This window comes from Centroberyx gerrardi, chromosome 14, assembly GCF_048128805.1.
Source record: "Centroberyx gerrardi isolate f3 chromosome 14, fCenGer3.hap1.cur.20231027, whole genome shotgun sequence".
Taxonomy (NCBI): Eukaryota; Metazoa; Chordata; class Actinopteri; order Beryciformes; family Berycidae; genus Centroberyx; species Centroberyx gerrardi.
Window position 1 is genome coordinate 28261984 of NC_136010.1, and position 23889 is coordinate 28285872.

Consider the following 23889-nt stretch of genomic DNA (forward strand, 5'->3'; position numbering starts at 1 on the left):
TAAACTGAAAATAGGCTTTCTTCCCCGTTCAGATTTTCAAACCCGCGGCCGCCATATTGAAGTTGGATATTTTGTAAACGGGTGTTAGCAGAATAAAACAATTATTTTATCAAGAGTGTTTCAACAATAAAATTATTCTATAGTATATATTGAATATATAGAATCATGCTTCATGCTTTGAGTCGCATTAAGCTGCAACAGAACCTCTTATTTAACTTTACAATAGTGGTACGTAACCCCCGGCCCCTCTCATTTGGTATGTCCCATCCCACGGCGTTGCATCAGTTGCTATGGTAATGTTCACGTTGCTATGCAGTTCTTCTCTGAACGTGTTCCAGAGTATAAAAAAAACTAGAAGATCCCCGGGAAATAAGTATCGCCATCTAGTGACTCCACATTACTATGGGGGTTCAAGCCACCAATTTCTCAGTATAGCCTATAGAATATAATATAATACTTCCATGGGCTGAACTGGGTTTTGCATTGACCAGCGGAGGGCAGTAACGCGCATTGAAGCGTCTAAACTGCCCTAAATCCTACAAGAAGAAGAAGACAGTTGTATAGTTGAATACATCCATGGTGATCAGAGTAATACTTGCATGGATCACAACAGCTTTAGATTCCCAAAAGTAAGGGGAAGTTGAAAAGAAAATCAGTAGATGCGTAGTTCAAATAACCTAATATCTGAAGAGGGAAGAAGAGGAAGAGAGAAAACAAATATGGGTCACTTGGGAGTGTTCAGGTGTTCAGAGGATACACTGAAGATGCTTTGAGTGTAGGCCCTACTGTTTAATTTTGGATGAAATGAGGAGAGCATCAGTTAAATCTGGGTGAACCTCACATGGGAGAGATGAGACTTGTTATATAATGTTGAAGCATTTCTGTGAAAACAGATTAAGAAAGGTATTGAGTTTGTACAACAGGCTATGGCAGGAGGGAAATCCTATTATTTGTCTTGAATATTAAGTCATGAAAGCACAAGTAAACAAAGAGTCAGTGGTTGCTGATCACTAATAGGAATAGGAACTAATAGGAAGTAATAGAACTAAAAGGAGCAGAACTATCCGACAGCTATATAGTAGATAATGGAACACCGTAGGGAAGCATAGTTAGTTCTCTTCTGTTCTCGATTATGATTAATGATGTCTTTTTTGAAATTGCATGTGAACAACAAGATCAGTGTTTCAAGGTTGAAATGTATAAACTACATCAACTTGGCTTATTTGTATGGAGGACCATATTAGTCATAATTAAATAAATAAATATGTGTCAGTAAAATAAATAATTACCAGTGTTGGGCAAGCTACTTGGAAAATGTAGTGAGCTAAGCTACCAGTTACTCTACATTAAATGAAGCTCCACTACATTGAAGCTATCCCTCAGAGAAATGTAGCTAGCTAAGCAACAAGCAACATGGCAAAAGTAGTTTGCTACATCAAAGCTACTTTTTTTTTTTTTTTACATTGAACCAACTTGCCAAAATGCCATGCCAAATCAATGTTATCTCAGTGATCAAGAAAAACTGTCAGTCAAACAAATAGGCAGCAAAAAAATGTTCAGTTCAGTTGTTTATTATAAAACACAAAAACAAACAAACAAAAAAACGTGCTCCACATAATAACATAAAGCAAACTGTTGTATGTTCATCTATGTTCATTTGTGTGTGTGTGTGTGTGTGTGTGACATTTGATAGATAAAGCTGTGGAGACTTACTTTAACAAACTCTTAACTCAACTCAAACCACAGTAGCAAAAGAATAAAGACCTGACGCATGTTAACTGTATTCCCCTGCACCAGAGACGCCGCAGGCATCAGCCCAAGAATTGGTAAGTGATGTCACCGTCATACGGAAGTGCTTCCGTCGGCTACACAGACACAGTTCCTCCGTGCATGGCGCTGGCTTCACGTACCTATCCTTAGTTTTATTCCAGACCACAACAGAAAGCTCCGCTGCGCTTGAGCTTTAGAAATGCCTGGGAGAATGTAGCTTTTGTGGACGCTACCGCACTATTTGATCAATAAAACAGCTTCGCTACTGAAAACGCTATTTGATTCAAAAACAGCGACGCTACCACCACGCTACTGAGAAATGTAGTTAAACTAGTAGCGCCGCTACTTGTAGCGACGTTACTGCCCAACACTGATAATTACATAAATAAATACAGAAATATATAATATCATCAGTAAATAAATTAATAATTTATTGATTTTATTCTTTAATTTAAAAAAATCAATATTATTTCATAATTATGGTTTTCATAATAACAGGACTATATTTAGTTGTATTTTTATTTCATAAAAACTTTTTTTATTTTTTCAAATGCTTTTATTTTCAATTACATGATGATATTAGTCAGAATTACATTTTTCAAAGTGGTTCTTTTATTTCCCTGTTTCTTTTTTCATTGCTCCTCTTTTTATTTCATAATGACTCTTCATTTCATAATGATGTGATGTAAATCTTAATGGTGCATCCCATTTCTTGTTTCAGATGTGGGAGGTTATGGAGGACCGTAACTGTTACGTAACAGTTACGTAACACTGTTACTGTTACGTAACAGTTACGGTCCTCCATAGGAGGTGAACATCAGCATGAAAATGATGGTTATTGAGTTTTTAGCCCGAATCTTGCTGAACTCACCTGAAGCCAACAGTCCTTGTTTTCAGTAAGTCACAGTTATGAGATGAGATGAAACTTGAATGATTTCCGTGGGGAAATTGTGTCTTTTCAGAAAATGTGTATTTCAACTCATTTTGAGCGACTCTCATCGACAGAGACCCTCAGATCATCGGTCTGGCTGACAAAGCCATCAGGAGCCTGATGGAGAAGCAGCAGCCCAGCTCCAGCCTCCTCGGCCCCCAGGAGGTGGTGATGCTGGTTGTGCCTAAAGTGCTGCAGGGCTTCTGGATTAATCCGGCGATACTCTCGCCCGTACCCCCGCTGCAGCTCAGCGACCTGGCCGTCGGACTCACGAAGGCCGTTGAGAATAAGCTCTCCGCCTCTCTGACCTCCACGGACCATCAGGCCGCCTTCTCCCGCCCCATCTGGGATGAGAAGGTCCTTTCTATCCAGAACAAGGTCAGAGAGAAGTACACTCCAGACGTCCTGCTGGAGAAGCTGAAGCGCTTTGAGCCAGAGCTGCTGACCAGGATCGTTGACGTCACAGTGGGGGAAATCTGTGTGATGTTCGAGCCACAGAAACAAGTGCTGACCACCAAAGAGGTAAGAAGATCTGCGCAGATGTATGATCGAGTAGCTGGATAAGATACTGTATAATAAAAAAGAAATTCAAACAGCTTCTCTCCCTCTTTAGGTGGAACTAGATGATTCCACCCAGCCAGCTGTAGTGGATGGAGCCGTGAACTCCACCCCCCTTGATGGAGATTTGAGCGAAGAGGCCGGCCTGAAAGAGGACACAACACCAAGCCCAGAAATGGACTCTGCTGTTGGTTCAGCTCCTGTGGTTCCTCTGAGCCTTCCTACTGAAGCCCCTGTGTTTCCTCAGAGCCTCGCTACTGAAGCTCCTGTGTTTCCTGTGAGCCTTCCTACTGAAGCTCCTGTGGTTCCTGTGAGCCTCCCTACTGAAGCTCCTCTGGTTCCTGTGAGCCTCCCTACTGAAGCTCCTCTGGTTCCTCTGAGCCTCCCAACTGATGCTCCTGTGGTTCCTGAAGCTCCTCTGAGCCTCCCTACTGAAGCCCCTGTGTTTCCTCTGAGCCTCCCTGCTGAAGCTCCTGTGGTTCCTGTGAGCCTCCCTACTGAAGCTCCTGTGGTTCCTGTGAGCCTCCCTACTGAAGCTCCTGTGGTTCCTGTGAGCCTCCCTGCTGAAGCTCCTGTGGTTCCTGTGAGCCTCCCTACTGAAGCTCCTATGGTTCCTCTGAGCCTCCCTACTGAAGCCCCTGTGGTTCCTCTGAGCCTCCGTACTGAAGCTCCTCTGGTTCCTCTTCACTTCTTCCATCGGCTGTTCCAAACACTGAGGAAAACAGCCGAGGAAACTGAGAGGGACTGAAATCCCACTGCAAAAAATAAATTCAGTGTTACATTGCAATCAGTCCATGTCAGTCAATTTTTTTTTCATTTACTGTGAATTGATGCATTGTAAATTCAGAAATGATCATACAGGAATTGCATGATACATATACATATACAGTCAACTCCAGAATTATTGTCACCCTTCATGAAAATGAGCAAAATTTATTGTATAAAAAAATCTTTTTTTTTTTATTGATCTCAGAGTCCAGAAAATGTATTTCTTTCATCATTTCTTGTTTCACTGGGGTCAAAATATGAGGTTGCACACATGTAAAATCCATTTGTCATCCATCACTTTGTGGAAAATAAAAGAGCTTTCAACTCAGAAGAGACAGATAGTAAAATACCACTAGTCAGGGCAATAATCAAAAAGTTGCACAGTTGAGTGGAATGCTGAGGTTATCAAGTGTCGAAATCAGTTAGACGCCTCCTCCATGTCAACAAGCTCTTTGGAAGGGTTGCAGGAAAGAAGCCCTTACTGAGTGCAACCCATAAACTGAAGCGCCTGAACTTTGCCAAGCATCACTGGAACTACAATTGAAAGAAATGGTTGCGGGAATCTTAAATCTGATTGACTCCAGATTTAAGTTGTTATAGTTGTTGTGTTCTAGTGGTTAAAAGTTTTATTTTGGAGTGGAAAACGCAGAAATCGGACATGTAATGACCCGGAAGCGGTATATTTGTTTAAGTAGAAAATGGTGGTAAGTCTGTCTCATCTTAGCTCTTGCAGTGTTCCTGAACACTAATATGAAACCGTGAACAGAATTTCTTTAAAAATGTAAAAGTTTATAGCCTGATATTATCGTTCTGAAGCAATTTTGCAAAACGCGATTGGCAGCCTCTCCTTCACAGTGATGGATTACCTTTACTGACTGAATTAAGTCTCCAGAGTTGTTTTCTATGCCGTTTGGAATTGATTGGGAGTGAAGGAGCCCGAGTGGTATGGCAAAACTGATTTTAAAATATAAAATAAAAACAGTCAACATTAAAGGGTAAAATGTCAAAAATGAGCAAAAACTCAAATCACGCTGGAGCAAGCGCACAAGGTAGATTTATGCACCAGAGACACAGAGATGATTTTCATATATTGGCTCCCCAAAAGTTGTGTAATCTTTAATGTGTTAATTACCAGTAACCTGATCCCAGTGTTTTGCTACAAAAATGAAGCTCTTCTCCCAGTCCAGATATGAAAGCTAAGACGGGTTTCATCCCCCAGGCAGTTCTAAAAAGATCCTAAGCCAAAGGTGGCACACTAAAGTAACAGTAAACTTTAACGTCCTCTCATTCCAAAGCAGCACATATAGCACAGGTAGTTAAGAGTTTAATATGGAAGATGGTTTATTAGAAAATCCACTAACTCCATGGATCCAAGTGGACTCAAGTCAGAGGAAGCCGGGCTGTTTGTGCCCAGTGCGCACTGCGGTGCCTAATTACCTCCGCAAGGAGGTTATGTTTTCGGTGCCATTTGTTTGTTTGTCTGTTAGCAGGATTACGGAAAAACTACTGGCCCGATTTTCATGAAACTTCGTGGAAGGGTGTAGCATGGGCCAAGGAAGAACCCATTAAATTTTGGAGGGGATCCAGATCCGACTCACAAACAAGCAATAATAGCACGAACCTTGGCGGAGGTCTGCGCTCTCTGAGTGCCCTTCTAGTTATGGTATGCGCTCTTTATGCCGCAATATGGTGGTGTTCACATGTGCATTTGTACTACATAAAAATGACTAGTTATGAATGTACTTCGGTGAGACCTGTGCGTTGCTGGATGGCATGGATCGATAGAGATCAGTGCGTGAAAATATCAGTCTGTTAAAAAAGTTGAAACTAGCGGGACTTTTGATAGAGGCCAGGTAAACAAACTAGCAATCAGGTAAACTGCTTCAAAATGTTTCGAGACTCAGCAACCCACAGCAACTAGCCTAAACCTAGGTGGTTTCAGCTAAATTTGACAGATGCCAAATGTCCCATGATTGGCTTGTACACCAGGCAGTAGGCTAGAAGTCATACACATGTACAGGATCCTTGCTGCAGCCAGTGGACATTCACTTACCAGGAGATCAGTGATTTTACCTATAGCAGGTAAGTCAATGCATGAATTAAATGTTTTGTTTTGATTGGGATTTCCATTCATTGGTTTGAGATGCAAGGTAAAACAGACAGGCAACTCTCAGTTGACTAAATGTCAAACGAAGGCTTAAGCAGGTAGTTTCATCAAGAATAGTCTTGAGAACTTCACAGAGAGGGATGCCATGGTCACATTGAAAAAAACGAGGATTACTATGAAAATCCTGACTAGAGTTAGCCTAACAAATCAATGTTGAATTGAACTCTTCCTACCTGCTCCATCAGGTTCTGCTGGAGAAGAACAGGAGCTCCCAGCACTCTGCTCTGCTCAGACTGGGGGCTTCGGTCCGGGTCTGGGCTCCTCAGACAGACAGGACAGAGAGGACAGATCTCCAGGAGGTTTCACAAAAAACCTCTAGCTCACTGCACGCACGCACACATACACACAGAAGAAACCAGGTCGACATCAGTGGGGTAGAGTCATACTATATGACAGTAGAGCTACAGTAAAAATACTAGAGTTGTAGAATAGAACGGAATCGTAGTAGAAGACAGTAACGTCTGTCATGGTAGAAGGTATTAATCAATACAAGAATCAAAGCACTCAATAGAGCCAGGAAGTAGCCTAATAATCTCCCTAGTTAACTGTTAATAATGAGGGTCGATGACAGATGTTGGGCCAAGAAAAATTACCCAAAATTGACATCCATAGTAGGAATCATAGGTAGGAATGCATGCTAAACATAGCTAGAGTTAGCAAACAATTTCCCTACAATTACCTGTTAGCTGTTAGCTGAGTGTAGCTGAAATGCTGGGTGCTTTTGGCAGCTGTCGGGATTCCCGCGGTGTCAGGTCCTTATCCAGGTGCTGATAATATATTATTAAAGTAATATTTCGACTTTTTTCTCAAAATTACCACTTTATTCTCATAATATTATGATTTTTTTAACGCCATTTGGCCCATGGGGCAAGACCTGCCTCAGAGCCAGGAAAAATAATAGATTGCAAAGGATTACCCAATCAGCAAATAGATCCCGCCCCATTCACTTTGATTGACAGACGGCTGAGACATTATGAAAAGTGACATTATGAAATGAAAAGTGTTATTATGAAATAAAGAGGAGCAATGAAAAAAGAAAAAGGGAAATAAAAGAACCACTTTGAAAAATGTAATTCTGACTAATATCATAATGTAACTGAAAATAAAAGCCATTTGAAAAATAAAAAAAGTTTGTATGAAATAAAAATACAATTAAATATAGTCCTGTTATTATGAAAACAATAATTATGAAATAATATGATTTAATAATTTTAAAATTAAAGGAAAACAATCAACCAATTATTAATTTATTTCTGTATTTATTTCTGTAATTATTTATTTCACTGACACATTTATTTATTTAATTGTGACTATTTTGGTCCTCCATATATTTGGGTTCCTGCCCTTATTGGAACAGAAGGAAATGAAGATGTATGCTGCTGTTAAACATGCTGTTAAAAGAAATGAAACTGACATAGGCCTATCAGTAGCACTGAGTAAAGCAGAAGCAGAGGGGATCATTTGGCGGATGGTAAATCAGAAATGGCAGGAATAGCGGGATCAAAAGAGATCAAAGGGAGACGTGTGTACACCATGCAAAATACAGTTGGCATAGTAAATAGAAGGATGAGAAATAGAAAGGAGGAAGTCATTATTTCAAGATTACAAATAGGGCACAGCAGACTAAACCAAACATTGCATAGTACTGGAAACATCCGACAGGAAAATGTGATTATTGTGGAGAGGAGGAATCAGTGGAGCATGCTGTTATTAGATGTCAGACATATCAGAGAGGAAGGCAGCTGATTACAGAGTTAAGACAAGCTGGAAAACAAGAGTTTGAGTTAATAGGGATATTGAACTGTACCCATAGCAGTGTGGATTGTAGAATATTATTTAAAGGAAACAATATTGTATAGAATGTAGGCTAGAATCCCTAGGCATATCAGAATTGCGGAAGAGGGCGGTAATGCACCATTTAACGTTGGATGTCAGCTGCCGTAAAACACCACAAAGAGGAAGAAGAAGAACATAATTGCTATTTCACGGAAGCGGTATAATGTTTGGTATTTTCGGGAAAAGTAAACCTGTGAAACTTAGGAATCTCAATGAAAGTAAAAAGTACGGAATTGCAGCAAAAAACTTAAAAGAGCTGCTTAAAAAAGGTTGTAAGATATTACAGGTAAGACCGTGTTTTCTTCACTTTACTTCCTTTTTTGTCGTTGTTTACACTACCTAGTAGTAGCCTACCGTATGTTGTTTATGCCCCAGCATTACAGGACGTCTGCAGGTGCTTATAAAGTCTTAAAAAAGTGTCTGGAATTTAATTATTTAAATTCAGCGGTGAATTACTCGTATGCCGAATTTATTAATGGTTCCTAACTATTAATAAAATGTCTCAAGTCATGTTCAAAAAGGTATCTGCGTTTGCCGATAAGCAAGAAAGCGTTAAATTGCCACATTTTTAAATTGCATATTGCTAACTCTGGTGCTGCTACTGTTTTTTCTCCTCGAGCTCATTTTTCGGGTGAATTTGACCGTAGATTTTACTTGAATTTACAATAAAATGGTCTCAAAAGTCCTAAAATTAACTTGCAGAAATTCGCAGTCATCCCCGTTTTATTTAGCCGGCTGTGAAATGAAACAGAAAATAAGATTTAAAAAAAAAAAAAAAAAAAAGAAACAGAAAATTAGCATTAGATACAGTCCGTTTTTGTTCCAGGTGCCGCTTGGTGGTTCGCATGTTTGTTTGTATGCGGACGGGACAAAAGTGACAGAGGAATACTTCCCAACTCTGCCTGATAACACTGAACTTGTTCTTCTGTCTCGAGACCAGAGATGGAGCGGAGGTAGGTGAAGCAAACCATTTTTTTTATATATATTTTGGACATCGCAATACTTGCTTTTTTTTCCAACAGTGACAAATTTTACACTCATTTTGAAGGCAACATTGTCTGATTTCCTGTGTTATTTTGGCTGGTTTGACAAAGCTTTCAATAAAACAAAGTTGAGTATCTGTAACGGCAGTGATGGTGAATGACAAATAGACAAATAGATGACCACACAAACTGTACAGTTGGCAGTAAACTACACATACTGGGGTTCCCATTTTCAACATTTTCATGTCAAGGCCCCCAAGATTTTGTCAGAGGGACCCCCATCTGAGAAGAGGTTTGTTGTTTTGATAGAATTGTTTGATACTGTTTACACTGTAGGTGGGGATATAACAGTGTGGAGCGTTAAACCTATGATGAAAATAGACATTTCTCTATTGTTCCCTCACTGTCCTAACTTCAGATGAAATTACATTATTCCTCGTTTCTGGGGACCTTGTGGAACCCCCTCAAGGCCCCCTGCAGGTCCCCAGACACCAGTTTGACAACCACTGACAAACGCTACAACTCTGCAGTTGTGCGTGCACCCTCCTCCTGACCTGACATGGGGTTGTGGTAAGGATGAGAGTGTTTGTGCCTAACCCTTATGACCCCTGTGCTTGTCATTTCAGTTGTGTGTGACATTGACCGGTTACTGAGCACAGACCGGCACGCTGATCGCCTCATTGAAGCAGCGAAGGAGCTTCTCTCTGATGAGCAGTCTCCTAAAAGGCGTAAACTCCTGGGCGACCTGGTGCGGAACCTGGAGGACAGCTCCGAGCTGGAGAGTAGAGAGGAGGATGAAGACTGGTTCAGAGGTACAAAGATTGTGGGCGGTCAGTGCGAGGGGCTCCAGTTGCACTTCTGTTGTCTGCAGCTACCAAATTTGACCTGCTGTATTTGAACATGAATGAATCTGTAGTGGAGTTTATTGTTAAATGAGGTTTCATCTCAGGTGTTGATGCCCGATTCAAGACAAAGTCTGCCTACATGAAATACAACTGCGAGAACAGGATACGAAGCTACATGAAGGAGGTAAAACCCGGGAAGGCCTGTTACTTAACACTTCATCTGCCTCTTATTTCACAATTTTGACACAATTTTCTGTCTCCGTTATCAGGTGGACGGTGCCGCCAAAACCATACAAAAACCTAAAGTCAAGTCGGAGTTTCTGAAAACGACAAAGTGCCTGATGGACATGCTGAAGTCGGCCAAGTACAACGGCTGCTACTTTGACCGGACTGAAAAGGAACCAAATCGCTTCTGCACTCAGGAAGGCTGGTTCACCTGCCAGGTAACACAAACAATCAGTCATAAAGGCAGATATCAGACAGGCTTGGTTATTGTCAAAATGTATTGTAGTCAAGCACTCTTAAACAGTGAAGCTCGATAAATAACAAATCATTTGTAGCAAAACATTTTTATTGTGCTAACCATTCTGCTAGTAAAGTAGCAGCACTGCTACCTGTAGTATGTTGATAAATCAATACAACATTACCACATTAATTATGAGAAATTATTATAACCACCATGAACAAACAAGACCAGTACAGGAGCTTGGCAGCCTTTGTGTACCACCAGGTCGAATTTGGTGGGAAATCTGTTGGATTGCTTTGCAGGCACAAAACAGGAAGAGGGAGCTGTTCTTCCAGCACAAACGAAACAAAAGCTTTCAGAGTTTCTGGCAATGTGACAGGAAGCAACAGGGTTTATGGGAAATGGGGTCTTTTGAGTGACTGGCATGAACAATACCACTGGTTTGAGGTAGAGGCTACCAATCACGCCAACCATGGTTTCATTCATGTTTATGTTGACGTTTAAAAGTTGCCTCCTCTCCCTCAGGGATCATTTGACCAGGAGGTGTGCAGGTCTCTGCACTCCATCAACCCCTACGGCAACCGAGAGAGCCGGGTCGTCTTCAGCACGTGGAACCTGGACCACAGGTTGGAGGCTTTAGTACAGTCAAAAAGCTTTTTGTTGTCACCAAGGGCGAGCCAAGGCTAGTTATATCCTGGCTGTGGTTTTACTGCATTGAAAAACATGATCTTTCAAGTTTCACACTCGACTTCAGGCTTTTTCCCAATTCACATCTAATGGAGATTTCCTGTTTTTTGTGTTCACACACATAACTCTTATACCTGCCCCACTTACTTTCACACATTGTCTCTCGGGAAAATATCAGAGTGCATGATTCCTCAAATTAAGAGATAGTTGGGAAACAAACCTAAAAGCAATTACATGTCTTGTGCACATATTCAAATTGGCACATTGTGTACATATGTCCATTTACATGTGTAAACTGAATATATTGTTAAAGTGAATAGTTTTTTTTTTTTTTTATAGTACGCACCTAGACATTTTCTGTACATAAGTATGGCCTTCTGTAGACCTGCTAATGTGAATAAAATGCACATATTTTTGTATATTTCTGTACATAAACTGTTTTTCCTTCGTATTCTCACATCCTTCTCACTTATTACATATCTCTCTGTTTTTGTCATTTCACACATTTTCCTTCAATTTTCTTTGTCTCAGTATGTTCAGTGGCTGTTATTTTGCACACCCTCATAATGCTGTAATTCATATTTTGTCATACTTTTCATAGTTCTACTTATATGCTCTTGACACTACATTTACTTTAGGTGCATTTATATTAGTTGCTACATCCTGTTACTACTCAATTTAATTTAACATATCATTTAATTTTTATCTTTATTTTCGACTATTATACCAGCCCTGCTTGTTCATGTTTTCTCTAAAATAACCTAGAATCCATGCTACACTAACTACATGTCTTATTAAACTTGTGGGCAGGATTGAGAAGAAGAGGGCGGTCATTCCTGCTCTGCTGGACGCTGTGCAGAATCACAAGAGCAGCGACATCAACCTGAACTACTTTTACCATCTGCTGTTCACCAGGGAAAACCTGAAGCTGGTTCACATTGTGTGCCATAAGAAAGAAGCCCACAACCTGCTGTGTGACAGGAGGAAGGTATTCAAACGAGCCACATGCACGGACGAGGCAAAACGAACAGCCAAAGGGAAGCGCCGATGCATATCATGAATTTTTTTACTCTTACTTTTAAAAGAAATTAGTATTATTTGTATTAATTTTTACTCCTTTTTTTAATGAAATTTGTATTAATTTATGCAGATGAACTGTGAAAAGTAGATTTATAGGACATGTTGATGTCGTCGGAGCTTAATAGTCACCTGAAGTAAGAGCTTAAAGACAACAAGACTAAGCGGACTGACCTTGCCTCATCTGAATAATTGATTTTTTGAAAAGCTGTCTCTGAGACAGTCTGAATCAATTGAGCCTGTGAAGCTTTGATATATACTGGTACTGCTTTGTTAGACAGAAGTAATCATTTGGCTGGTGAAGAGTGGACCACACTTCCACGGCTTCAAATAAGCAAAACCTTGAAATCAAGAAAACATTTATTTGTTCTTTGTGTTGCCATGGTAATATAAAATACATCGTTTGACTACAATGATTGCTGGATTAATGTGTGTCATTCAGTCAAGCAGTTGCATAGAAAAATATGAAAAGCATTGTGCAAAAATAAGGCATGAGTAAACGGGCAATAAAGAAGAAAATAATCAAAATATATCAAACATCTGATTGGTCGGTACAATCAACAAAATATACAGACTACTGCAGATATGAACAGAGTATTTTGTTAGTGCAAATATTTTCAAGGTAGATATGTAGCTTTGATTTTCTCAAGCTGTTGCTTAAATCGTTATCCTCAATTCATTCAAAAGAATTGACAATTATTTTGAGTCCATGTCTTACAGACATTGATATTTTTTACATTTTTGTATGGTGGTAAAAATGTACACACAATTTCCAAGTAGCTAACATGGACCTCACTAGCTGCATCTATATGTAGACAGACATATGTATGTAGGCTGCCAAAAAGAGACTTGAGGCTACTGTCTATACATAAAATTAATCTCAAAACACATGTAAGAAGAAAGTTGTGATATTGAAAGCTCTTATTTTGGAACGGTCCTTTGGTGCAACAACCCCCCATAAACATTTGATTGAGTATCGTCATTTAAAAAGTTTAATGAGGCAAAGAAGCTGTTTGAGCAAAATGTGATTTGAATCCGGTACTGCTTTTAGCATATCACAAGACTGGTCCTAATAAACTGCACTCGTCTTAATAGAATGATTCATTTGAGCTCCTGCCTCAAATTGACAAAACCTTGTTTGAACCAATGTGTCATGTGGAATGATTGATCTTGCCATAATTTCCATCTCTTATCCCCATTAATGGTTCACATTCCAATATGATCACCCCTGTGTTTTCTCACACTCAAGGCACAAGTTACATCCATTTGATGAGCATTTCATTTTTTTTTTTTCATTTCCAATCATAAACCTCCAGGTAAGAGCAGTTAAGGTTGAACTAGAGGTGGTATGACTATAAACTGAGCTATATTATACAGTAGCATTCCTCAATCCCATTAATGTAGCCACTGGTCTTTAAAAAATATAAGAGCTATTAAAATTAAATACAAGCAAATGTTCGTGTGTGAGGCCCAAAGATGCTTAAACGGGTAGAAAACAGCTTGGCACGTGCTTCTCTCTGGCTAGCTTTTGTCAGCTTTATTTGGCTTCTTCTAGCCAAAGCAGGAACAAGGTTTTAGGCCGCTCCATAGGTGTGAATTAAGAGTTCCACATAGTCACCGGTACAGTTACTATTCACTAACTGCCCCCTCTGTCGTCCTGCATGTCAGTGTAGCCCACCTCCTCCTCGTCACTGTCCTCTCTGGCGTAGTAATGTCTCCTCCTGTTCTCCCTCTGGACCCAGACGGACGTTGTTGCTGTTCTTTGAGGACAATCCTGTACGGATACAGAGCCAAACACCACAGTCACCACATTGACAGGTAGGCTAGGGTAGGTTGAAATGGTTACAGGCAGTCAGATCATGTAAAATAAGATCGCATTCAACCAATAAGGAGATCGTTAGCCAGATTGTACAGAGTTCAAGGTAATGATGCTTGTCTGATGTGTGTTGTGAGGTTTGCAGGAAAAAGCACAACACCTGGATCTCATTTCAAAAGATTTAAACGTGTAGGCTTCCATCAAAACCAAAGAAACAGAATTTTATTTTTGAGATTCATCTGACTTCACATAGTCTTACTCCAAGCCAGGTGACTGCTGCAGTAAAAAAAAAACTTTTGCTGACAGGTTTAGTGCCAGTAAAACACCAGAAGGATTGACTACTCACTACAGATTTGGATGCTGCATTATGTACTGAGATTAATGTGTTGATAGTTTTTGCACCTTCCTATTGCACAGTATTTAGAGGGTAATATGCAGCATCTTTCAGACAGCCACTCCCAACTTGCCCTTCAACTGGGAAAGGCTTCCTCTGCCAGAACCTGTTTGAAACAACAATGTAATGTCAGTTTGTCCCAAGTATGGAAATTGACCAAAGCGCCTCACCTGTACAGCGTCCAAGTTTCCGAAAAACTGCTCCACGGGAAGTATCTGATTGCTGTCGTCGTCCGGGAAGATGCTCTCTCCGGCGCCTCCGTAATCCATCTCCTCAGCCTCCTGTTTGTCCAGGAAGCCGTAAACTCTGCAGCCGTCCAAGCCCAACCTTGTCCTCACCTCGTTCTCTTTGCCCTCCTGCTCCTCGAGCTGCGGCGAAGCTGAGCACCGCCTCCTGTCAGGAAGCTGGTGGCATTCACAGGTGATGCGAGAAAATCTCTCCAGAGGACTGGCCGGTTTGCTGTAACCACAAACCGGTGAGTTGCTCTGTTGAAAGCCTGCTGCGGAGTCCATCTTTGGTCTTTTGAGATCTTTTCTCCTCTGAGCAGAAGCCTGTGTTAATGAGTTAAGACTAGGGTTAGGCTGATATATCAATAGACAATCAATATCCATCGTTCTTATACCCATATCAGTCTAACCAGAGTAAAGATGCAGTTTCAGCTTGTTGTATTCTGTTCAATACTAACCTTACTGGAACTTTTGGCCTCAGAACTGGTTTTCCCCTTTCTGCGCTTCAAGTTGCCAAGTCGACCAGGCATCTGCAAAGGAAGATAATGCAGTTTGTTTAGTTAATGAGAACAGCTGGTTTCAATCAGCAGAGAGATTTCCTTCATAATATCAGTAGATTCAACGCTACTGCCTAACAACTACTTAGCTAAAACTTTTCAGTTTACTGGCTTTAATGGTGGTATCAATGCCCAACAATGTGTATATTATTATTATTTTTTTTTTAAATCAGAAAATATGTTAAAGTCAAGTTTTAAATAGTTCTACATTTCTGTCTCCTCTCACCATCCACGCTCCATCATGTGCACTATGTCTACAGAGATTTTCACTCAGGGTAAATTCAATTTAGTGGTCAGTATGTATGTATGTGTGTGTGTGTGTGTGTGTATTTGGTCTGCTAGTCACTGTATTTGAGTAGAACCAAAGGAATACGTGATGTATGATTTTAACAGACCAGGTCTGGGTCAAAAGAAGAAAGGTACTAGGATATGTCCTAGGTTTGCTTAAGCTAGTGATTGATTATCCAAATATGAAAAGACAGCAAACATGAGCCAGCTGTGGGCTGGCGAGCTGATTACTAGTGGACAGATGGACACTGGAGTGCTAGCTGACTGGCTGGTAGCTGCAAGGTTAGATGTCTACAAGCGACAGCTAAACTCTTCATTGTTTCCAAACGCAATTTGGCCTTTAGCAGAGCACACTGTTTTTACTAGCAGCAGGGGCTGTCTTTACTAGAGTCAAAACAGACGTTGGTAACATAAAAGCAAAACAGACGTGGATAACATAACCCAGTGGAAGGCACATAACTTAAGAGCTACTTCGTCACTGTTCGGCATCGTTAATCGGTGGTTTGGTTATGCTGAGAAAATTTAGGGGCTTATTGGAAAGACTGAGATCTCACCAGAGTTAACAACTTGGTTCCGATAACGGACCTCTAAACGTCAGCTATTGGCTAACAAAGCTAGCTAGTTAGCTAGCGTTAGATTAGCTATTAATAGTGAGTTAGCTGACCAGACTGTCAGTGAAACGTGAACACTCACCTTATGTCTCATTTTCCGGTGTAACGTTCCTCTCTTTCTGTGGCCCCGGTGTGAATGAAGGTCTTTCGGCTGTTTTGTTTTGTATGCTATTAGCTACAAAATAAATGTGATGTATCTAACAAACAACTAAGTTAACGCTGAGGCGTCGTCGCGTCTGCTCGGGTCGAGTGAGTCAACCCGCCGCTGTTTCCTGTTCGCGAAACCAGTGAGGTTCAGTCAGAGGTCGGAGCGTCTTTGAGGCTGAGCGCCCCTAGATGGCCCGTTCACCAGGAAATACTCTGCACACAACACGATACACTGTAGCTAGTCCTGTTAGTATCCAGTCAACAGCTAGAGTTTCACTCCATATTCCTGCAATATGATTATTTTAGAGAGTATTGGAATGCTTTACGGAGTATTTTAATAAGATTTTTTGATGTTCTGTACAGCCCAATAGTCAAACCATCAATGCATTTGCCACTGCTATGGGACTTATTTTAGATATTGAATGTTTAGATATTCATCTTCATGTTTTCAAAGATTTCTTTATGTTTTTCTCTGCTTAAGTTATCACTTACATTGTTGTTGTTTTTTAGCTTTAAATGTACTTTGGCTTGGTATGGCTTTCTCAGAAAATAGAATGCACCGTAATTTAATACAATATAATAGATAATTAAATCTAGAAAATATGCATTTTATTTTTATTTTGTAAAAACAATAATAATAAACGAAATATTTTTTATTTAACTTTCTTGATATTTATTGTAGCAATTCAACTGAGTATTTTGATACGCTTTTCGTTATTCTGTACAATACTTATTCTTTTTCAGGAATGAGACATTTTACGATTTTATTTTGAAATCGACTTCCTGTTTTATTCTATCAAAGTAACTCTGGCCAGCTTGACGCAGTTGCCCGTTTATCGTGTCTGAACTATTATTTACATTATATCGCAAGGCCAGTATAAACCGCGTTTCTATCGACATAAATGTGTAAAAATAAGGTTAAGGTTTTTGCCGAGGTCCTGTTTTGCAGGCTGTTTCGGTTTAACTGGGGAGTGTGTGAAATGAGAGAGATGGCGGAAACAAAAGTTGGGAATTTGCCCCTGCTTTACGTCAAATGTATTTTCAGAAAATATCGACAAGGGGGTGCTAGAGACTTCCTAATGCTACTCCCTCTCTCTGGTTCTAGCGTGTGTGCGTGTGTGTGCGTATGTGTGTGTGTGTGTGTGTGTGTGTGTTCCCACATAAACTTCAGAATATGTTTAGACGGGTTAAAATATATAAATTGACAAAATGTATGTATTTGTACATGTTTGATGACATCCATGATCATGAAATATATGGATGTCAACAAGACATAGGAGGAAAATATATTTCCAGTGTCCAAAGAAATAATTAAAATTAATGTTGTTGCAAACACATTTGGGGGGTGGGGGGTAACATATCTCTAAAATTATTAATTATCTCTTGTTTATTTGTTTATTTTATTTAGCTATAGGCCTACGTTTGTTGTGCTCTTTATTTGCAGCATGGGGTTTTATTCATGTGGAAATAGCCTAATAATAATGAGTCAGATTGAAAGCAATAGCCACAAATAAGTCTGTGGGGCAAACATTTTCAAAATTAATTAAAAATCCATATTGAGCATTTAAAAATCGCACCCGCGGAGCTTTCATCTGCAGCCTTTTTTATTATTTATAAGGATGACAACAAATATCAAATTCTAGCTTTAGGCCTGGTCCACTTTCTAACACGGTGGACACCTGGGGGATGTGCGTGTGTGTGCGTGTGTGTGTGTGTGTGTGTGTGTGTGAGAAAGGAGAAACCTGCTGGTCCCAGATCAGTGTCGGTAATGGAGGGGAGGGGAGTTTGGTGGTGGGGAGGGGAGGGGAGGGGGGGTGACTAGGAGAGAGCCGTCAGGAGGTCTCCAGTCAGTCTGCTGGCAGAGAGAGGACAGAGGAGAAGCAGAGGGACCATGCGTCTTTGTCCCGCACCGAGAGCAGACCTGCGGCTCCAGTGAGCGCCGGCATGGCAAAGCGGGGGTCCGGGGCCACTTTAGCGTCACCCCTGGGTGTCCGAACGAGGCGGGACGGCGGTGGCGGATCGGACTCGGACGCGCACATGTGAAACACTATGACGGCAAACGGTCCAGCATCTGAGGGTTCGTCGGCGCCGCAGTAACAGCCATGGATCACTTTTTCAGGAGGAAGCGGGTTGGTCTGCTGAAAACCCTGCTGAGTCTGTCTCTGGTCTTCGCGTCTTTCCTCATGATCCACAAGCTGAAGCTGGCTGATAAGGACGGCGTGGGAGTTAAAAGTATGCGGGATACCGGCTGGTGCGGATCGGAGTGTTTCTCATTCAAGAAGGGAGTCGTGAAAAGTGCTTTTGGGAGCTCTTCCCCTACAGTGCTGGGCGACGATTTGGACGCGCAACGGCTGCGCGTCTCCAACGGGACCCCGGCCTCCTGGGACGCGCAGGTTCTGAACTGCAGCGAAGACGCGGCGGTGAGGACCAAGGACTGGTTTCGGCGTCTGGACCCGAGGTTTCACCAGTTTGTGCTGCACCGACACTGCAGGTACTTCCCAATGCGCATCAACCACCCGGAGAAATGCGCGGACGGAGAGGTGCACCTCCTCATGGTGGTCAAGTCCGTTATAGAGCAGCACGACCGGCGGGAGGCGGTGCGCAACACCTGGGGCAGGGAGCACACCGTCGACGGGAAGAAAATCAAAACATTATTTCTGTTGGGGAGCCCGACGAGCGGCAAAGACACCAAGAACCTGCAGAAGCTGATCGAGTACGAGGACATGATCTACGGGGACATCCTGCAGTGGGACTTCATGGACACCTTCTTCAACCTGACTCTGAAGGAGGTCAACTTTCTCAAATGGTTCGACATCTACTGCGCCGGCGTGCAGTTCATCTTCAAGGGAGACGACGACGTGTTCGTGAATACGCGCAACCTGCTGGATCTCATCGGGTTCAAGGTGGAGGAGCGCAAAGTGTCCGACCTGTTCGTGGGGGACACCATCTCCAAGGCGATCCCCATCCGAAACCGCCAGAGCAAATACTACATCCCCAAAGAGCTGTACGACAAGCCTTACCCGCCGTACGTCGGGGGCGGGGGGTTCCTCATGTCCTCGCCGCTGGCCAGGAGGCTCTTCGTGGTCTCGGAGGACTTGGAGTTGTACCCCATCGACGACGTGTTCTTGGGGATGTGCCTGCAGCGGCTCCGCTTGGCCCCGGAGATGCACCCGGGCTTCAGGACCTTCGGCATCACGCGGCGCAGGGTGAGCCCCATGAACAGCGAGCCGTGCTTTTACAAAAACCTCATCGTGGTGCACAAACTGAGCGCGCAGGAGCTGCTCAAAATGTGGAGTGTGGTGCAGAACGAGGAGCTGGTGTGCGCCAAAAGGACCTCAATGGAACTAAACTAATACAAGTCGCTTCACAAACTATAGTGCTAGTTCAGCTACACGGAATGATGATGATCTTGAGAAATCAGTGATTGCTGCTCTGTGATGTAGTGGGAAATAAAAGGTTGAGCTCCAGCTGGTCTTCATCATCAGGCAAACAACCTCCAATAGAAAGAACAATCAAATACACTGCCTGTCAAAAGTTTGGACACAACACATTTTTCTTTATTTTTACTAATTCCCACATTTTCGAATAACAGTAAAGGCATCAAAACTATGAAATAACACAAATGGAATTACGCAGTGACCAAAAAAGTGTTAAACAAATCAAAACTATCTTCTATTTTAGATTCTTTAAAGTAGCCGCCCTTTGCCTTGATGGAAAGACAAAGGCTTTGGAAAGAAATTCATACATAGGATCAACTTCACTATTTATATTTGTCTAAGAAACTCATTTCAAGCATTTAAGCAGAAGCCTTTAGATCAAAATGGCTTCAAGAGAATGAAAACCATAGAACATTCAATCAGGTGGGTCCAAACTTTTTACAGGCAGTGTATATTTTCAGAAAAGCATTAAGTTATGTTTCTCCCTTCACCCTGTGTTCATTTAACTCTATTTGATACAAAGCATACTCATAAACTCTTTTCTGCAACTTCAAATGTGGGAGTTTAGGTGGGTTTACCTTCCCACTGCATCACTCATGCTACTGAATTCTAGTATTCAAGTTTTTCACAGTCAGTTACTACAGAAATGTTGTCAATTTTGTGAAATAACACACATACAGCTCCATGGAGAGGTCATTTCAATGAAAAAAGTAAAGGTTTCTGGTGTTCTGGTTGAGAAATGCTGGTAATATTGTAAAATAATACGTCTTTGGGTATAAAAGCTCAAAGAAACAGCCTCCCATTCCCTGGGCTGTAGATCTTGGTGACATTTCAGATTGGAGTCTTAGTTCTCTGGTTTCTTTAATCTGGGAGACAGTCGCTCATTACAACTGTGGATTGTTCCACAGAAAACAGACGCCACGTATTGTTCAGATGGCCAAAAAGCACTGGATCTCTCAGAGCCAAAGCCAAATGTTCAAAAATCACATTGTTGTCGATGAGAAAAATCAACCAGGTTTTCATTTAGTGGCAAAAATGTGAGTTCTTCCCCTTTAACAGCTGATTTTATTCTCGATTTTGTTTCAGGATCTCTGTGATTGTCAATAGGGATTCAATGCACATACCTGTGAAGCTACACTGCATAGAAAAAACACATGAATTTTGGGTGATTGTTGTTTTGTAGGGTATTGAAATTGTAAAAATCAATTTGATGTTGCTTCTTTTTTTAAAAGTTAATATATTGTTTTACTCTCTTTTCATTTTTTTAGTTGTAATTCTTTTGTGTACGAGTATGATTTGCAGAGGCAGGCCAAAAAAACCAAAGAAGCTAAAGAGCTGTAACACTGTAGATCTGTGTATGATAGTGTACATAAAACTGGACCTCTGTCAACTTTGTAAATAATGAATGAGTACTGCAGCGTTTGACATGGAAAAGCAATTTTGGTTGTGCTTCAGCTTTATATTAATGGAATCAGATTATTGCAAATACTTCTCAAGCTCTGCAGTCAACTAGAAGAGGCGATTTTGTTTAGCAGATTTTCAATCTTTCAGTCTTTGTATAGTATTTTGGTTTCACCTGATTGCTCAATAGGGGGTTGTTGGAGGTGCTGACCAGATGGAACTTCAATACAAATTGTTGGTATTATTTTATGGCAACAGAGAGCTTTTTGTCACGTGAAACCACAAGGCACAGCAACTTCTACAACGCTTAAGTTAGCTTTATTTAAACAAATATAGACACATTTGCGGAAACAAAATAGTCATTTTCAGCTCAAAATTAATATTCAGGGGAAAGCCGAGTTCTATGTACATAGAAAAAAACACAATAAAACATTTGCTGATCCGACTTCTATCCATACTGAAGCAAACAGATTCCTATCAAAACCAATATGAACAAATCCAAGGACTGGAAAGTTTTATCTTTTTTTATACATTGATCAAGATAATCTTCTGTAAGGGCAGCCAAATTGTTTCTCCACTAAAATGTGACAAGGTTAATACAGTACATGCCACAGTTAGCACTATCACAAGCACATTAATAAAGGTCTGATCCTAATAACATTACAATCTATGCAAATGTAGTTAAAAAATCATTCTATGGACGGTATTCAGAATGTTTCTAAGGTGGTTCACAGATTCAGAGATGTGTGTTCTGTCTTAGTTGTAGATGAGTCACAAATGACTGGGATCAAAGTCACTATAACACTGTAGAGCACAATAAAGATAGTTGCATTATAACCCATAAAAATGATTTATTTCATGTTGATCCTGGACAGAATTCAAAGTGATTGAAGTGCTTGAAATGCTGTTTGTCGAGGAAAAAACGAGCGCTGTGTAAATTCTATACATTCCTCTCCCTTTAAGCCCATTCTCTTTTTTTCATTTTAATAATTCTGTTCAGCAAAAGGTCCACTATTTCTTTCACTAGACTAGAGCATATAAAAACTGTGCTATCTATCGCAGATTGTCACTAGGCATTTAGCAAAAAAACGAAAAAAAAACGAAGTACTGAAATATCTGCAGTGAAGCATTATCGCTTTGGCAAAGTGCTACATTAAAGCCTTCTGAGTTACAGAGTGCAGCGTTCACACCGGCAGAAAGGGAAGTGAAATGAGAAGAAGAAAATGTAAACAGGTTTGCAAAGCATGAGGCTCACACACAGTAAAGCTACACTCAGGTTGTCCATGGCTTTTTAGGGAACGGTTCAGTGGCACTCTCTGCTTTTGTACATTCAAGGAAGCATTGCCTGAAAGTTCTGCAGTTTGTTTGATTACATATTGATTGTAGAATTGATCAATACTACACTGGTTGTCTATGGGAAGACCTTAACCCGATCTGATTTTAATGAGACATTCTGTTCTGATTCCACACAAGCATTGCATGAATATGTATTAGTATCTTGGGTTTCAATAGAGTTTTAGTGTCCCGTGGTCTAAATGCTGTTTCAGAGGTTTACCCACCCTGCCCCGAAGTTAAATTCTGGAGGAAACACTGAATACTTGTCATTTCTTGTCATGAAAATGGTCAAATTTAAAGCTGCACTAGGCAATGTTGCACGTTGGTGGCTCCAAATGGCAGTGAGAGGTGTTCGTTTCAAAAATAGAAACCTCGAAACCCGGAAATCCTGCAACGTGACGTCAGTAAACTGCACATGCCGAAGGGACGGAAAACATCTACTCACTCACTGCTGTTAGGAGACAGTTTGGATTTCACTCTTTAGCTCCGATTCACCTCTTCCTATGGGTGGAGAGGTGACCACACCTGACACCAGAATCTCATTTGGCCTAATAGGTTGAATCTACAGCGTCTCAATTAGTGGAGATGGGACGCTCTTCTCTGTTGCGGCCCCACTTTGCGATTTAGGCTCATAAGACAGGAACAGTTTCACATAGAAATCGTCCCAAATTCCCCCAAAATTCGGTATTGGCCTAGATTGGTCAGTAAATACCTCTTAGACCTATCAGATGATTTTTCTAAGAGTGCCTATATGCAGGACGTTGCTCTCCATTGCTCTTGGGCTCCATGGCTCCTCCTCTGGGTGGGGGTCCCTGGGGTGCTTTGAGGGCCACCTCAGTCAGCGCTTGCTTGGGGTGTGTCTGCTGGGCCTGGGCGCCAGGGCCGGGATCCGACTGCCTCTGCCAATGGGCCTGGCTCTGGCCCCCACCGACCAGGCCTGCTTCAGCTTGGCTCCGCCCACAGCCCTGCCTGCACACACGCACACACACACGGAATGACCTTCCCTTACCATAAACATACGTAAGCACTTTTTACACAGTGGAAAACCCAGTGATTTTTGTGTACTGTTGACAACGACACAAAGCAGCCCTGTGTTATCGGTGTTGTGACTATAAACAGGTAAGTTTCGTGAGGTAAGCAGCAAGTGGGGATGTGGCTACATACTGGGATTTTACAGTAACTTGTTGATGGCAAGTTGTAGCAATGAGGTGTCATTCCATTTTTTTTCTTCCGATGTGACGTGAACGCAGCATCGGGTTTCGCAAATTAACAATCAGAATACAACCAGTATCAGGATTGCAGAACATCGCTCGTAATGAATACACAAATATCCATTACACTAAATCTGTCACTGTTTTTATGTGCAACACTATGTGCTTATGAGGCAGGAAGCCATAGTGGAAAAGCTGCAGCTTGGGCACTTTCTGTGGCTCTCACATGAGGCTTTTGCAGAGGGGGGGGGGGGGGGGGGGGGTGAATGAATGCTTTACCTTGTGCTGGCTGGGTTCTCTGGGACACCGCAGTCCTCCGCGAGTTTTGTTTACAGCCCTCCCTGCCCATGAGGTGAGCCTTCCAGGCCTGAGCAGAG

General features: G+C 41.4%; 4 protein-coding genes across 4 annotated transcripts in view; 2 read left to right on the plus strand and 2 right to left on the minus strand.

The window, feature by feature from the left end:
- The first annotated feature begins 8191 nt into the window (after positions 1 to 8191).
- Positions 8192 to 12504, plus strand: dffb (DNA fragmentation factor, beta polypeptide (caspase-activated DNase)). The gene is made up of 7 exons (XM_071916678.2): positions 8192 to 8316; positions 8857 to 8983; positions 9640 to 9825; positions 9963 to 10042; positions 10128 to 10301; positions 10850 to 10950; positions 11822 to 12504. The coding sequence occupies exons 1-7, from the start codon at positions 8194 to 8196 to the stop codon at positions 12069 to 12071; spliced, it is 1041 nt and encodes a 346-aa protein (XP_071772779.1). The 5' UTR covers positions 8192 to 8193; the 3' UTR covers positions 12072 to 12504.
- On the minus strand, positions 12462 to 16300 carry c14h1orf174 (chromosome 14 C1orf174 homolog). Its single transcript, XM_071916680.2, has 4 exons — positions 16064 to 16300; positions 14984 to 15055; positions 14469 to 14849; positions 12462 to 13862 (listed from the first exon to the last, which is right to left on the minus strand). The coding sequence occupies exons 1-4, from the start codon at positions 16073 to 16075 to the stop codon at positions 13725 to 13727; spliced, it is 603 nt and encodes a 200-aa protein (XP_071772781.1). The 5' UTR covers positions 16076 to 16300; the 3' UTR covers positions 12462 to 13724.
- A 1719-nt stretch (positions 16301 to 18019) lies between these two features.
- Positions 18020 to 19728, plus strand: b3gnt7l (UDP-GlcNAc:betaGal beta-1,3-N-acetylglucosaminyltransferase 7, like). Its single transcript, XM_071916705.2, has one exon. It carries the CDS (start codon positions 18231 to 18233, stop codon positions 19479 to 19481), a length of 1251 nt encoding a protein of 416 aa, XP_071772806.1. The 5' UTR covers positions 18020 to 18230; the 3' UTR covers positions 19482 to 19728.
- A 1610-nt stretch (positions 19729 to 21338) lies between these two features.
- cep104 (centrosomal protein 104) overlaps positions 21339 to 23889 on the minus strand; it is a 37980-nt gene continuing 35429 nt past the window's right edge. Inside the window, exons 21-22 of the mRNA XM_071916697.2 lie at positions 23792 to 23879; positions 21339 to 23270 (exon numbers count right to left, since the gene is read on the minus strand). Coding sequence (XP_071772798.1) covers positions 23140 to 23270; positions 23792 to 23879 — 219 coding nt within the window. The 3' untranslated portion in view covers positions 21339 to 23139. The remainder of the gene's footprint in view (positions 23271 to 23791; positions 23880 to 23889) is intronic.